We start from the raw sequence: 16,464 nt of genomic DNA, 5'->3' as shown, positions 1-16,464 counted from the left end.
CAACCCTGACCGACCAAGCAACCGCGTCCAACGGCCTGAGCCTTTGTCGCCGGCTACGTGGCTGAATCGTCGTTTTTCCGCACCATGGCTCGACCAACACCTCTTCCCTGGTCCAACGGCACACCTGCCCGCAGCTGCTGCTGTTGTCGCTGTACGCCCCCGCACTGGGCTGGCCCCTCCTCGTCGCGATGTTACTGCACCTACGGTGGCGCCCCTTGCGGCGGCGGCACAACCAGCTGAGCTGGCGGCTTCCCAACGCCCCTGCCCGCCATTGCAGAGAAGGAGCGCCCGAGCTCGTTCTCGAGGTACGGCCCGACCCCATCGATGGGAAACTAGGCGTAGGTACCCGTCGAATCGTAGGATCAGCAAGACGCGAAAAACCCAATTCTCGATGCCTATCAATCTTTTTTTTTGGCATGGTAATACGTGTCTCATTCATATCATAAAGAACAAAGTACAAGTCACGTAAAGACCGACATGACAAAACTGAAAAGATAACAGAACATCTCTGAGCTTGACACCAACGCCCGTCACCTGCCTCCGGCACCACCACAGCAGCCACCGAAGAAAAGAATGACGAATCACCTCCTTACCCGAGCTCAACGCGGCTTCATCACTGATATGCAGCTTTACGGATCTCCAAGGTGGCTCACCAAAAGTGAAACCCTTACCGTTGAACGAATCAGACCGGGGCAACACCCCGGACACGCCATCGAACTCCAGATCTAGCAACCCACCACGACTAAAACGCCGAAGGAGGAAACCATATCTGCCATCCACCAACCACGAGCCCAACACATGCTCCGTCTTTCAGATGTCGTCGATGCAGACCACAATCTGCATCCGCTCCTGGACTACCTCCCAAGCTCCGCGCCGACGCTGGAGCCAACGCCGTCGCAATGGCGGAGCCCGAGGACACAGGTCCACCACGAGGATGCCGCCGCCGCCACGCCATCCTTGCTTGAACAGACTGGTTTCCTAATCCATCCCCAACCATAGGACCGATGACCTCGTCAGGGAAGGATCCGAAGAATCTTTATTCAGCATTGTTATCGTCGCCGTCGAAGTAAAGACGATGAACAACCTAAAATCCTAGACTACGAAAGAGTAAAAACGATCCACACACGTGGATCCGGCGACTCCCCTCACCACCGACGACCGAGGTCGCCGGCGGAGGGGAGCCGCCGGAGAGCGGCGTTGGAAGATCGGCCTCCCCTGGCGGCGGCTAGGGTTCCAGCCGCCAGGGACGAGAGGAAAACAGGCCTACGTGGCAGGACTCGATCTGGAGAGTCTCTAATGCCTATCGATCTCACGGGTATCGATCGACAGCGAAACCGTACGTACGTCGGTGTGGCTGTCCTATGGGCCGAATACCCATTAGATCGGACGTCCACAACCGCTGCCGGATCTCCATGCTGGGCCACATACCCAGGAACCACAGACTCCATGCAGGCCCGCGCAACCTCTGGCCCATCTTGGCCTAGAAGCAAATTCAAACGGGCAACTCAAGTAGTTAGGTTGCACAACCGCATACCCAATCATTGAACCAAGGCTCGTTTGTTTATATAGTCTCCACATGCGGTCGATTCATTCGTATGTCGCAAGGCCACCACCCTGATTGATTGGTGAATGGAGCAGCTAGCGTGCAAATGTGCCTGGCCGTGCAGCCGTGCCATGGCTTGAGGTCCAATCCACAGATATATGTATGTACGCGCAGACACATTCCTTAAATCATACTACGAGTGATCGTGTGCTGCACCTGATCCTTGACGTCTACACCGCGGCGGTATCTGATGATTAGGTCGTGAAGAAACATTGAGTTGTCAGTAAGGTACATCTATGCATAGATCGTTTGAATCCGTCCATTTTAATGTATGGTCGTCAAGAAATTAAATATTCGTCGGTTTATTCGTGGTAAGTAGCATGACGCGCGTTACGTCTGGTGGACCGTAATAGATGCCAAACCAGGCAACGTTCAAGAATTTATAAAATATCCGTAAATTCAGAAAATAGGCACAGACTTAAAGAGACATTCTCAAGATTTAAAATATACATGTATTACTACAAATGGTCTCGGTTTTTATTTTTAAATCTTGGATACTAAAAAATGTTCGTGATTTTATTTCAAAAATCAATGAACTTTAAAATGTAAAAAGGAACAAAAAAACTAAGTGCATAATTTTTTTAAAAGTAAAAAAGAATCTGAAACAACCGATGGAAGGAACCGCTCGCTTGATTGTATGCTACTTAATGTTAAGAATAATCATAATTAGTGTTGGCCAATTATTCCGCTTTAGAGTCAGCTTTGGAGATCACACAGCAAGCTACGAGCCATACGGAAAAAGGACGGTGTGCCATTCGCGCTCCACGCCGGCACCGGTGGCAAGATCATCGGCTTCCACACATGATCCGGTGAATTCCTCGACTCAATTGGCACCTATGTTAGACAATTATTAAACACGCGCATGTGCATGCCAGATCTATGTTCTGCATACATGAGATGAGCATACTAGCTAGATGCTGATTTTGAATTCTGTAGTGCGTCTATTTTCTTGATGCCGGTTGATGGACAAACAGACTGAGCTCCATGGAGGTGTGAAAGCAAACTTATTTGAATATCAGGGAGGGACTCAACGATAATAAAATCGCTTTGCCCAATGTCTCCTATTCTTCGAATACGACTGTTCCGATCAATTTGAGGTTCTCCTGGAACGGTTCGATCATTTTGAGATTCTCTGAATACTTTGATTTGTGCTTCATCTATAAAGCAGAGTGTGAGCCTATTTCAAAACTAGTAGGCAATTAGCGTGATCGGTTAGTTATAAGAACCGATTTTTTTTTTCATTTTTTGCATATGAATAAGAACTGACACTTTCAAAATTATACTCTTCGAAGATGCGGGTTGAAATAAAATTAAAAGAAAATAGGTTAAAAATGACCTGGCCGGAGGTATACAATTCCATATTCAAAATTTACTTCTTTTAAACCATCAAAGACAAGCGGTCACTTTCTTTCTCCTGACCACTTCTGCTAAAATCCCTTCCTCTTAAAATAGTTGTAGTAAAACAATACATGTTCTGAACGAATACACAATTTCCGTTTTCTACATGGATACTTTTGTGTGCTTGTATGCTAGCGGTTTACCATAAATTGCAACAGAATGACATAATCAACTTACAGAATCCATCGTATAAGTACATTTGTAGGATACACAATTGATAGAATTAATTGGATGTTATGTACACCATATGAATTACACAGTGAGTATGAACAAATTGAATTGTAAAATTAGATCAGTGCTACAAGCAGCACACCCACATTAAACACCGTAACTTGCACTTTATGCAACCAATTATTACAAATCCATCACTTTCCTGATAAATTAATTGGTCGGCAGATATTGCTCGCTAGAATTGCAATTTGCTAACAAAGGATTGCCCGAAGGTCCACCCCTTTGGCACAACATCGTTAAACACAATAGTGTGTCCATCAGTGTTTGTTAGTCTGAAAGAGAGCATCTTTCCAGTCAGGTTCACCAACGAGTGCCAGTTAGCGCCCCAATTGCGTGCCATAGGCATCCAGTCATCAGAATCAGAGCTCTTGACATCCATGGACTTGATCGATCCTGCTGCAGCAACATTGCTCACAAGCACAAGATTGAAGTAATCGTGACCATTGATTTTGAACCTCACACCACCCCGCTTCACGCACGGAACTCTGCACGTGTATGGCAGTGACATAGAAAACTATAGGTTAAATGGCTCTAGTGACTCTGGACTAATTTCTGAACAAGTAAGAAGCGCATATATACCTTTGGTACATGACGGGGATGATGCCACCTTTATAAACACCGATCTTCTCCCAGGCTGGTTGGGCCATATCAAAGTGCGGCCTTGGCGTGTTGCACCAGCCGCCATCATCATTTGGGAGGGCGTCGTTGGGCGGACAGAAGTTTGTGGCAGTGACAGTGACCGTAACGCCGGGCTTGCAAAACAATGGGTCCGCACGCTTGCGGTCGCATGCAATCTTGTAACACTGCCCGCACGCGGCGCCATCATTAAACAACACGGTGCTCAGAGCGGCCGTGCGTGTCCCGTATCCTTCGGAGAAAAGGTTGCCATACCCGCACGCACCACCTGCAATATATAAGATACATCGCAAATGTTAATAGACAAAAGAACAAGATGAAGAGGGCAGCCACACACCAAATAGATGTAGTTGTGTGACTTGAATAATTACCCATTGTGTCGGAGGCGTCAGCGCCACCGTAGAATGTCGCATGCGCCTTCTGCCAGATGAACGGTTCTGGGGATGGCACAGTTGTGGTGTCCGCAGCCACAGACAGCAGCACACTGCCAACCGCCAGCAGCATCACGGCGACAACTCGAGCTGGAGCCATATGTATGGCTGTGTGCCCTCGAAACTTTACAACTTATGGTCTATATTAATTTGTGGCTGATGGTTTTGTGGTGATGTGATGCTGATATTCTCACGATCGTTTGTTTATATAGTCTTCACATGCGGTTGATTCATTCGCACGTCGCAAGGCCACCCTGATTGATTGGTGAATGGAGCAGCTAGCGTGCAAATGAGCCTAGCCGTGCAGCCGTGCCATGGCTTGAGGACATTCCTTGAATCATACTATGAGTGATTCGTATGCTGCACCTCATCCTTAACGTCGGCGCTGCGGCGGCATGTGATGATTAGGTCGTGAAGAAAACTTGAGTTGTCAGTAAGGTACATCCATATGCATAGATCCTTTGAATCCGTACATTTTTAATGTATGGTCGACCAAAAATAGAATATTCATCGGTTTGATCCTGGGAAGCAGCCTGACGTTAGGTCTGGTGGATCGTAATGGATGCCAAACTCGGCAACGTTCAAGAATGTTTAAAATATTCGTAAATTCCGAAAATGTGAACAGATTGAAAGAGACATTCTGAAGATTTAAAATGCACATGTATTACAAAAAATGTTTCTGATTTTTTGTAAAAAAAAATTGAGATACTGAAAAGTGCCTGTGAATTTTTAAAAAATATCATAAATTTTTAAAAATCAAAAAGGAACTAAAAAACTATGTGCATAGATTTTTAAAAACTAAAAACGAATTTCCGAAAACTGATGGAAGGCAAGGCTCGCCTGATTGTATGCTACTTAGTGTGAAGAATAAGCTTAATTAGTGTTTGAAAATGATCCCTCTTTAGAGTCAGCATTGCGCATGAAAGAACAGGAGGTACCCATGCGATTATTATATTGGAGATCACAAAGCGAGCTAAGGTGTAATTTACGTTTCCCTCGCCCAAAAAAAAGGGTGTAATTTACGTTTGTGCATGAGGAGAGAAGAAGTAATCATGATTCAGATAGATTACCTAAATATGCTCTAGAGCTTAGTGTTGGCCGCCTTGTTGGGCTTGGTATTCTATGAACATCCCAGTTTTTTTTTGAGGGGTATGAACATCCCAGTTAATGTATAAAATTCAGTAGAGTTTTCCCTCACAAGAAAGTAGACTTGTTAGGCATCCTTCCTTCGGTAATTATCCTTAGGGAGAGAGGGGCATAGTTAAAATCAGGGGGAGGGAGATTACTGGGGAAGAGAACATGTCAATCTCTTACAAAACAACCCGTAAGAGCATGCTAACTGATCTTCTATAATTTAGAGGAGAAAACGGACGAGTATATCTGCTGCTCTAAAAAGGTGTCGCTTCTAACCGAAGTCCTAAACTGAATTCCTTAAATAATTGAACACAAATTTGATGGAAATTTGATTCAAACAACTACATCAATCTTGATTCGAACTTGACACAACCAGTTGCATAAACTATTTTACATAACTTAAAAGAAATTGACACTTAATGGTGCTTTAGTTCATCAACCTATCCCTGTCAAATTACGTCAAGGCATCCTCGCCCACTCCGTTGGCACCGCCATGGCCTGCTCCGATGCCACCACCGAACCGTCGCCATCAACGTCGCCGTCGCTGAAGCAAAGATCAATGACCACGAGCTACCTCGGACTTGTATAGCTCATACAACCCGGCAATCCTACTCGACATGCTCATGGCATTGGTGATGTAGCTTCACCATGTACGCCTCGCTGGCTTGCTCCGCCTTGAGGCGCTCACAGGCTTCCTCGTATTCCCACATCTTCTATGCGGTGGCCACACGAGGGTCCACGGGCGTTAACAGTGGTTGACCATTGGGGAAGTTGTGCTGGCATTGGCACCACGGAAAGCATACCAATCTTTTGGTGTGTTCCTGTGCTGCCCGCACCGCCGATTGTAAAGATCCAATCCAAATCTTCTCGTGTGTTTCAAAGTCGGTGATCTCTACTACCCACATCCCCGAGGCCCTCTGCCACACGCCAAGGTATTTCCTCTATGGTGGTGGCGTCCGTGGGAGATCGGGGAACCGGAAGCGCCGCTGCAGGAGGAGGACGCCCTATCGCAACCACGGGCTCAGGACGGTTCATGGTGATGTTGATCCGCACATCTGATCGGATGCGAGGAGCGGCGGCTGTGGGATCCGACCATTTTGGCGGCTGGACGGTATCACAGTGGATGTGGGTGTGCGTGAGCATGCACCAGGGGGAGGGGGTTGGGCGGCGATGGAATGAAAATGGTGGAGAAGTGCGGGTGTGGGGGATTGTTACTCTGACGATGGGCGTCCTTATATATTTAAGAGTCATGGCCGCAGTGGTCGCGCGTAGTGTTATATGGGTTCGGTTAGGTGCATGTTACGCGACAAAACATGAATTTATCCTCATCAAGACGATTATAAGGAATATGTTAGAGATCCTATATGCCTAGTATAACTTCTATGTTGTTCTCACCTCTTGAAACAATTTCCGCCCGTCCTCCAGATTAAGGAGAGAACTTGCTGAGAGCTCCTCACAAACCACTTTGTCTAGTGCCACTGATCCTTGTGTAGGTTGAGGTCGAGGTTCAGCGCTGAATTCCTGAGAACGATCTACGCATGCGCAACAACCGATGATCTCAAATATCTCCTATCAACGTCTCTTCATATAGAGGCTCTTGTTTTTTTCCATGATGTTTGTTATTCTTTGGAAGATGGGTGGGCCGACGCATCATGTTATCATAGTAGCATGCATCTTGCTTGTAGCTTGACCGGTTGGTAGTAAAGGGAAATCCTCGTAATAAGGGCCCGGCCCATCAGGTTTGTATAGTACTCTTTGAAGAGGGTCTTCAAAGGCAAGTAGTAGATGTTCAGTTGGCCGGCCGACCCAGATTCGATGGCTGAGGCTGGGTTAGGAGTGAAAGGATTTTTCTTCTATGTTTAACGGTGTACCATATATAACACAGTGACCCTTTTTTTACTGAATGCATCATATACTTGGTATTTTAATATTACTCAAACGATGGAATGAATTTGATCTTACATACACCAGACATACTACACCATGAGTATCAAGAAATTGTCACGTAAAATAGGACCACTGCTAAAATACTGCCCCACTAAGCATCACAATTTGCATTTTACGCAATGCATAGTTATCAAGAATCTATCAGTAGGCCTGGTAGATTAATTGGTCCACACACATTGCTCACTTGAACTACGAGTTTCTAGGAAATGTTTCCCTAAAATCCCCACCCCACCCCCCACCCCCCGACAGAACGTTCTTGTACATAAGCGTTTGGCCATCAGTGTTGGTTAGTCTAAATTAAAGCATCATGCAAGTGAAGTTCGCCAACGAGTGTCAGCTGGCGCTCCAGTTGCATGCCATCAGCGTCCAGTCGTCGGAATCAGAGCTTTTGACATTTGTGGACTTCTTTAGACGTCAAGTGGGCTATTGTATCAGGTTAGTATAGTAGCAGCCATCTTCTAGACCTAGCGGACAACAGTGAACCCACGAACTACAAAGAAGCAATGATGAGCCCGGTTTCGAGAAATGGCTTGAGGCCATGAAATCCGAGATGGCGTCCATGTATGAAATCCAAGTATGGGCTTTGGTAGACTTACCTGACGACTGAAAGGCCATTGAGAACAAATGAATCTTTAAAAGACAAACGCTAATGGTAATGCCACCGTCTACAAAGCTCAGTTTGTCGCAAAGGGTTTTCACAAATTCAAGGGGTTGACTACAATGAGAATTTCTCACTTGTAGCGATGCTAAAGTCTGTTAGGATTATGTTAGCGATTGCTGCATTTTTCAATTATGAAATATGCCAGATGGATGTCAAAACAGTGTTCTTTAATGGTTTCCTTAAGGAAGAGTTGTATATGATATAAACGGAAGGTTTTGTCAATCCTAAGCATGCTAATAATATATGCAAGCTCCAGCGATCCATCTATGGACTAGTGGAAGTAACTCAGAGTTGGAATGTTCACTTTGATGAGGTGATCAAAGCTTTTGGTTTTATGCAAACTTATGAAGAAGTTTGTATTTACAAGAAAGTGAGTGGGAGCTCCGCACCATTTCTAATACTATATGTGGACAACATATTATTGATTGGGAATGATATAGAATTTCTGGAAAGCATAGGGTTATTTAAACAAGAAAAAAATCAATGAAAAACCTGGGTGAGGCTGCTTACATATTGGGCATCAATATCTATAGAGATATATCAAGACACCTGATAGGAATTTCACAGAGCACATACCTTGACAAGATTTTGAAGAAGTTCAAAACGAACCAGTGGAAGAATGGGTTCTTGCTTGTCTTGCAAGGTATGAAGTTGAGTAAGACACAAAGCTCAACCACGACAGAAGAAAGAGAATGATGAAACTCGTCCCCTATGCCTCAGCCATAGGCTCTATAATGTATGCCATGCTGTGTACCAGACCTGGTCTGTGCCTTGCCATATGTCTGTCAGATAGGTACCAGAGTGATCCAGGAGTGGATCCTGGACATCGGTCAAAAGTATCCTTAAGTATCTAAACAAGACTAAGGAAATGTTTCTCGTTTATGGAGGTGATGAAGAACTCGTAGTAAAGGGTCATGTCGATGCAATATTCAACATTGATCCGGATGACTAGAAGTCTCAAACTGAATACATATTTATTTTGAATGGTGGAGCTGTGGGTGTGAGTAGCTCTAAGAAAAGTGTGGTAGCAACATCTACATATGAAGCAGAAGACATGCCTGCTTCGGAAGCAGTGCAGGAAGGAGTGGTACCTAGTGCACTGGATCCAATGACTATCAATTGTGACAGCACTGGTGCCATTGTCAGTACCAAGGAACCAAGGTTTCACAAGAAAACTAAGCACATCAAACACCACTTCAACTCCATCCATGATTCCATTGACATAGAACTTTGCAAACTACATACAGATCCGAACGTTGCAAACTCATTAACTAAACCTCTTCCACGAGCAAAACATGATGAGCACCAAAACTCTATGGGTGTTAGATTCATTACTATGTAAATTAGATTATTGACTCTGGTGGAAGTGGGATAATATTGGAAATATGCCCTAGAGGCAATGATAAAGTTGTTATTATCATATTTTCTTATTCATGATAAATGTTTATTATCCATGATATAATTGTATTGTCCGAAAACTCAGATACATGTGTAGATACATAAACAACACTGTGTCCCTGGTGAGCCTCTACTGGACTAGCTTGTTGATCAAAGATGGTTAAGGTTTCCTACCCATCGATATGAGTTATCATTTGATAACGGGGTCACATCATTAGCAAAATGAATTGATGGACAGACTCAACAGTAAGCTTAGCATTAGATCGTGTCACTTAGTTTATATGCTATAGATTTCTTCATGTCCAGTATCTGTCCTTAGACTATGAGATCATGCCACTCTTGAATACTCGAAGAATGCTTTGTGGGGTATCAAACGTCACTTCATAACTGGGTAATCATAGAGGTGCTCTATAGGTATCTCAGAAAGTGTTTGGTGGGTTGCACAGATCGGATTTGTCGCTCCGTGTTAGGGAGAATATCTCTAGGCCCTTTCTTTAATACAACATCGGGAATAGATTGGAAACATGTGACCAATGAGTTTGGTCACAGGGATCTTGTATTATGGAATGAGTAAAGAGACTTGCCGATAAGGAGACTGAATTAGGTATGGAGATATGGGCGATCAAATCTGGACAAGTAACATATCACCGGAAAAAGGGAATTATATATGGACTAACTTAATCTTTGACATCGTGGTTCAAACAATAAAGATTTTTGTTGAATATGTAGGACTCAATATGGGCATCCAGGTCCCACTATTAATTTATTGATCGAAGAGGAGCCTCGGTCATGTCTACATGTTCTCGAACCCATAGGATCACACACTTAACGTTCAGTGATGTTAGGGTAGTATTGAGATATTCATATGGTGAAGTACGAAGGTAGTTTGGAGTCTCAGATTGGATCTAGGACATCAAGAGGAGCTCCGGAGTGGTTCAGAGGTAAATATTTATATATGGGAAGTCATTTTTAGGGTACATGGAAAGTTCTGGGGTATGCCAGCATAGTACCGAGATCACGACATGGCTCCGGGGGACCACTAGTGAGTCCCATCACTCCCAGAGGCTAGTAAGGGTTGAGGGGAGGCGCTCTGGCCTAGTTGGGCCAGGCGCACCAGCCCCCCTTGGGCCCATGCGGCTAAGGGGGGAAACCTTAAGAAGGGAAGGCACCTCCCCCCGACTTGGGAGGCACTCCTCCCCTTGGCCACCACCCCCCTCCTTAAAGGAGAGTCTAGGGTTGGCCTTCCCCTCCCTCACCCCTATATATAGTTGGGAGGGGCATGGGGGGCAGCACCCTTTCACCGTTGGCCGTCGTCTCTCCCAACTTCTCCCATCTCCTCTCTAGTATGTGCTTGGCGAAGCCCTGTCGGATTTCCGCTGCCACCAGCACCACCACCACGCCGTCATGCTGGTGCAGACCTCATCTACCTCTTCTCTCTTACTTGATTGATCAAGGAGGAGACGTCACAAAGCTGTACGTGTGCATATCTTGGAGGTGTCGGTTGTGCAGTGCTTGGATCTGTACGCGAGTACGACTACGCTAATCACGGTCTCTAGATTGTTAACGCTTTTGGTCTACAAGGGTATGTAGACACTCCACCTCTCATTGCTAGCATCTCCATATAATAGATCTTGAGTGGTCCGTAGAGAACTTTTTATTTTCCATGTAACTTTACCCATCACTCTTGACATCCATGGACTAGATCGAGCCTGCTGCACCAACGTTGCTCACAAGCACAAGATTAAAGTAATCATGACCATTGATCTGAACCACACTCCACCCCACTTAATGCACGAAACTCTACATGTGTATGGCAGTTGCATAGAAAAAGTTAAAGTTGTATGCTCCTCCGGTGCCCTCGGTCTAATTTTTGAACTTATAAGAGGCGCATATATACCTCTGGTACATGACAGGGATGATTCCACCTCTATAAACACCGGCTTCTCTAGAGACGGCCGATCCATGTTGAAGTGTGGTCGTGGCGGGTTGCACCAGCCACCGTTGTCATTAGGGAGGGCAGAAGTTCGTGGTCGTGGCGGCTTGCACCAGCCACCATTGTCATTGGGGAGGGAATCATTTGGCTGGTAGAAGTTCATGGCCGTGACAGTGACCGTCATGCAGGACTTGCAAAACAACGGGTCTGCGTGCTTGCGGTCGCATGCGATCTTGTAACACTGCCCGCATGCGGTGCCGTCATTGAACAACACGGTGCTTAGAAAGTGAAACATGGAACGGTATATTCTTTTCAAGTAGTATAGATAGAGATAACATACTTCATGCCCCTCATGCTTCCAAGAGTCTTCTTTCCATTTATAAAAAAATTGTGAGGAAAACTTCCGATCTATTCATTCACTATCAAGGTAGTACAAAGAACACTAGAAATAAAACAATACATCCAGGTCCGTAGACCACCTAGTTATGACTATAAGCACTGAAGTGAGCAAAGGGTGCGACCTTGTCATTACCCCTCCCTCATCGGAGCTGGCCAAACCTTGTTGTAGTAGATAGTCAGGAAGTCGTCGTGTTAAGGCCCCATGGGACCAGCGCACCGAAACAACAATTATCGTATGTGTAAATCGTAAGGGTCCAACTTGTAGGCACACGAACAAATAGGAACGAAGACCAAATCCACGTGGATCCATCGAAGACAAACGCCGACCAAATCCCATGAGATGTGCTAGAGAGAAACCTGCACACACCCTCCAATGATTCTAGAAGCACCACCGGGATGGGGACTAGGCGGGGAGAACCTTGTTCAATCTTCACAGAGCCGCCACCTTGTCTCTCTAAATAGGACACAAACCCTAAAAAGACTCAAAAAATCATGTAAAAACAGAGCCCTCCCGCTGGCAAAGGCCGACATGCACGATGCCTCCATGGCCCTAAAACCACATGAGACAAGGTAGATCAGCGGCAGCGCAGACGGGAGGCACAAGAAACCCTAAACGGTTGGGGTTCCCTTGGGTACAACGAAGGGTTGTTGACATTTGTCTAACATGGTTTCTTTACACTTATCAACTAATGAAAGATAATCATGCGTACCTTGAAATTTAGTTGAAATCTTTCTTGTTAAGGATCAGAAAATTGAGACACAATTCTACGTGCTAGGAGTAGGTGGGGTCTTTTTCCATTTGCTGGTCGATCAAGAGTCAAGGAACAACAAGTACTTGGCATGATCAAACCATCTGCCTCATGGTGGCATAGGCGTCAAGGTCACCCCTCCCTCCCGGTGGTCTAGAAAATCCTTCGAGATCATAGTCTTCTAGTGTCGAATTAAAAACATACCTTGTTTGTGATGTGTGCCGACCGACTAGTGAGTAGGAAACTCCTTCAGATATTATTTTCTCGGATGTATGGGGCCCCGTGCCTATTTCAATTTGTAGACAAGAATATCATTCTGTTTTATTGATGATTTTAGCAGATTCGGTTCAATCCATCTCCTTATAAATAAATCTGATGTTCTCAAACAATTCATCTCTTTTAGCAACATGTTAACTATTTATTTGATAGGAAAATTAACGCTGAACAAACAGATTGGGGAGGTGAATATTAAAAATTAAATCTGTTTTTGAGCATATAGGCATCTCCCATCATGTTTCGTGCCCTAATGCACATGATCAGAACGGACCCGCTGAACACAAAAATAAATATATGATGGAGGTTGGCCTCTCCCTTCTTTCCCATGCATCTATGCCCCTCAAGTTTTTGGATGAGCCATTCCGTACAATGTCTACCGTATTAATCGTGATCATAGTCATGTTATTCATAACCAGGCGCCCTTAGAACACATTGTTGGCACTAGAATCAGCAACTAATTTCTTAAAATTTTCAGTTGTGCAGTTTTGCCCAACTTCCGACCATTCAACAACACAAAATTGAGTTTTGATGCGAATAGTGTGTCTTTGTTATAAGCGTGGGTTACCATGAATAGCACTAGAATGACATAATCTATTCATAAAATGCATCATAGAAGTGAATTTGAAGAATACACAATTGATGGAATGAACATGATCTTACATACACCAGACGAATTACACAGTGAGTATGAACAAATTGAATTGTTAAATTTAATCAGTGATACAAGCAACACACAATTACACAACTTGCATTTTACGCAGCGTAATTACCACAAATCGATCACTCGGCAGACATTGCTCACTAGAATTGCAATTTGCTAGCAAATGATTGCCCAAAGTTCCATCCCCTTGGCACAACATCATTGAACACAAGCGTGTGTCCATCACTGTTGGTTAGTCTGAAGGAGAGCATCTTGCCGGTGAGGTTCGTAAGCGAGTGCCAGTTAGCACCCCAATTGCGTGCCATAGGTATCCACTCGTCGGAATCAGAGGTCTTGACATCCATGGACTTGATCGAGCTGGCTGCAGCAACATTGCTCACAAGCACAAGATTGAAGTACTCGTGACCATTGATTACGAACCTCACGCCACCCCGCTTCACGCACGGAACTCTGCATGTGTATGACAATGACATAGAAAAAAGTTAAAGTTATGTGGTGCCGATGACTCTGAACTAACTTTGGAACTTGTAAGAAGCGCATATATACCTTTGCTACATGACGGGGATGATGTCACCTTTATAAACACCGATCTTCTCCTAGGCCGGCTGGGCCATGTCAAAATGCGGCCGCGGTGGGTTGCACCAGCCGCCGTTGTCATTGGGGAGGGCGTCGTTGGGCGGGCAAAAGTTCATGGCTGTGACAGTCACCGTCACACCGGGCTTGCAAAACAATGGGTCCACTCGCTTCCGGTCGCATGTGATCTTGTAGCACTGCCCGCACGCGGCGCCGTCATTGAACATCATGGTGCTCATAGCCGCCGTGCGTATCCCGTGCCCTTCAGAGAAGAGGTTACTATACCCGCACGCGCCACCTACAATATGCAATATATAGAACCCATCGCAAGTGTTAATACACAGAAGAACAAGATCAACCTAGCATGCACGCAGTAGATAGATGTACAGGTGTGAGTTGAATGATTAGTTGATTACCCATTGTGTCGGAGGCGTCAGCGCCGCCGCCGTAGAACATCGCATGCGCCTTCTTCCAGACGGGTTGCGGGGATGGCGTGGTTGAGTTGTCCGCGGCCACAAAGAGCACACAGCCGATCGCCGCCATCAGCATCCCTGCAACAAATCGAGCTGGATCCATATCGACCGCTAGCTCTTGAAGTTTGATGAACTTGTGTCCTAAATTAACGGAAGCGTTTGTTGGTGTGTCTATATTGATCACATGCGGTCGAATTGTGCGTATGTCGCTGGAGGATTCAGCAAGGCCACTCTGATTGGTTCAATGAAGCACGTAGCGTGCAAAAGTGCCTGGCCGTGCAGCCGAGCCATGGCTTGCATGGCAATCTAAGAGATATATGTATACTCCCTCTGTTCCTAAATGTAAGTCCTTTTGGAGATTTCACTACAAACTACACACAGATGTATATAGAGATATTTTAGAATGTAGATCCACTCATTTTGCTCCGTATATAGTTCATAGTGGAAGCTCTAAAAAAAACTTACATTTAGGAACGGAGGCAGTAGTATGCATGTAAGCGCAGACCCCTCCCTTGAATCGTACAACGAGTGTTCATGTCCTGCATCTGGTCCTCAACATCGGCGGCGCACATCGGCGTGTGATGATTAGGTCGTGAGGAAATCTTGAGTTGTCAGTAAGGTACGTCGATAGATACTTTTATGCATGATCGTGAAGATATGATCGTTGGTTTGATTATGCGAAGTAATTATTTTTTGAATTGATTGGATTACTTACCACATATGTCACGTGGTATTATGCAAAGTAGTTTGATGTTGCATTGGTGATGGTGGATTATTCTGCGGATGTTAAACCATGCCAATCTATCTATACCTATACCTAATAATAAAGGGGCTATTGCTTCTCGCATTACGTCACTAATATTGCCCACAAATTTGCAAAATATTATCCACCAATGCCACATATAAGTGACAAAATGTGTTTTGCAGATAATCTCCTGATGTTTAAAAACAGTTTGCAATATATAAAATGTTTGCAATTTTAAAAAATGTTTGTAAATATTAAAAAAAATTCACGATTTTTATTTTTTCTGAAATTTCTAAAAATGTTCACGAATGATCAAAGGTATGTAGTTAAACAGTAATGCTTCCGAGCCTCTGTGACTATATGCCCGCGTAATTTTTAAGAATTTACTGCCGAGGTGGATCTGAATATTATAGTATGTTTTTAGAAAACATTTCTTGACATTCAGAATAATTCTTTGAATCACCAAGTTTTCTAACAACCACTATATTATTTTCAAAAATGTGAACATCACTTCAATTTGTGAATAACTTAAAGAAACATTTTCATTCATTTGTGAACAAATTTTCAAAATCATGCGATGAGATGTGAACAAAATGTGGTTATTGCCATTGAAGATAATGCTTTTTTTTTTCTCATGTTGCAATGCATGGGCCCTTCTGCTAGTCCTATTTTATGCATTTTGCCCAAACGTGTACGGAGGCAAGTTTTCGGTGAGCAAGTTATCGGTTTCATCATACCTTTTCATGTTTGTTGTTTGTCCCATTCCATTTTTTTCTGGTTTACTCTTTCGAGTTTGGTTTCTATTTCTAGGGAGCAACTAACAAATGATTATTCTTTGGGGCTCCCACAAGGATCATATTTTTTTTGCCTCGGAGCACATCAAGTAGTACGTCTAGCCGCCGTCACGTATCGCATGCTGGGTGCTCGCTTTAGGCCCTTTAGGCGGAGCACATCAACTATTTTTCATTTTTTTTTTGCGAAACACAGCCACGCCTCTTGAGAAGAAAAGTGCTCCTATGAAAAGCATAATTGTGTTTCTCGTGGAAGTGCAGGTTTGCTTCTGCGAGAAGCATAACCTGTGCCTCTTGAGAGGGAAAAGCATAATTTGTGCTCGTGCGAGAAACATAGTGCTTCCGCGCGAAGTACAACATGTGTTTCCCTGAAAAAAATAGAAAACCACAACATATGCTTCTGAAAAAAATGTAAAAACCACAAC

At 44.5% G+C, this 16,464-nt stretch overlaps 1 protein-coding gene and 1 pseudogene across 1 annotated transcript; both read right to left on the bottom strand.

Annotated features, from left to right (window-relative positions):
* Positions 1–3,214: 3,214 nt before the first annotated feature.
* LOC119280632 (expansin-A24-like) lies at positions 3,215–4,461 on the bottom strand. Its single transcript, XM_037561425.1, has 3 exons — positions 4,240–4,461; positions 3,812–4,136; positions 3,215–3,717 (listed from the first exon to the last, which is right to left on the bottom strand). Exons 1-3 carry the CDS (start codon positions 4,397–4,399, stop codon positions 3,408–3,410), a joined length of 795 nt encoding a protein of 264 aa, XP_037417322.1. The 5' UTR covers positions 4,400–4,461; the 3' UTR covers positions 3,215–3,407.
* Positions 4,462–13,597: 9,136 nt separating this feature from the next.
* On the bottom strand, positions 13,598–14,606 carry LOC119280631 (annotated as a pseudogene).
* Positions 14,607–16,464: the final 1,858 nt, after the last annotated feature.

The sequence above is a fragment of the Triticum dicoccoides genome, chromosome 3B, assembly GCF_002162155.2.
Source record: "Triticum dicoccoides isolate Atlit2015 ecotype Zavitan chromosome 3B, WEW_v2.0, whole genome shotgun sequence".
NCBI classification, from domain to species: Eukaryota; Viridiplantae; Streptophyta; class Magnoliopsida; order Poales; family Poaceae; genus Triticum; species Triticum dicoccoides.
This window is presented reverse-complemented; position numbering and strand designations above follow the sequence as displayed.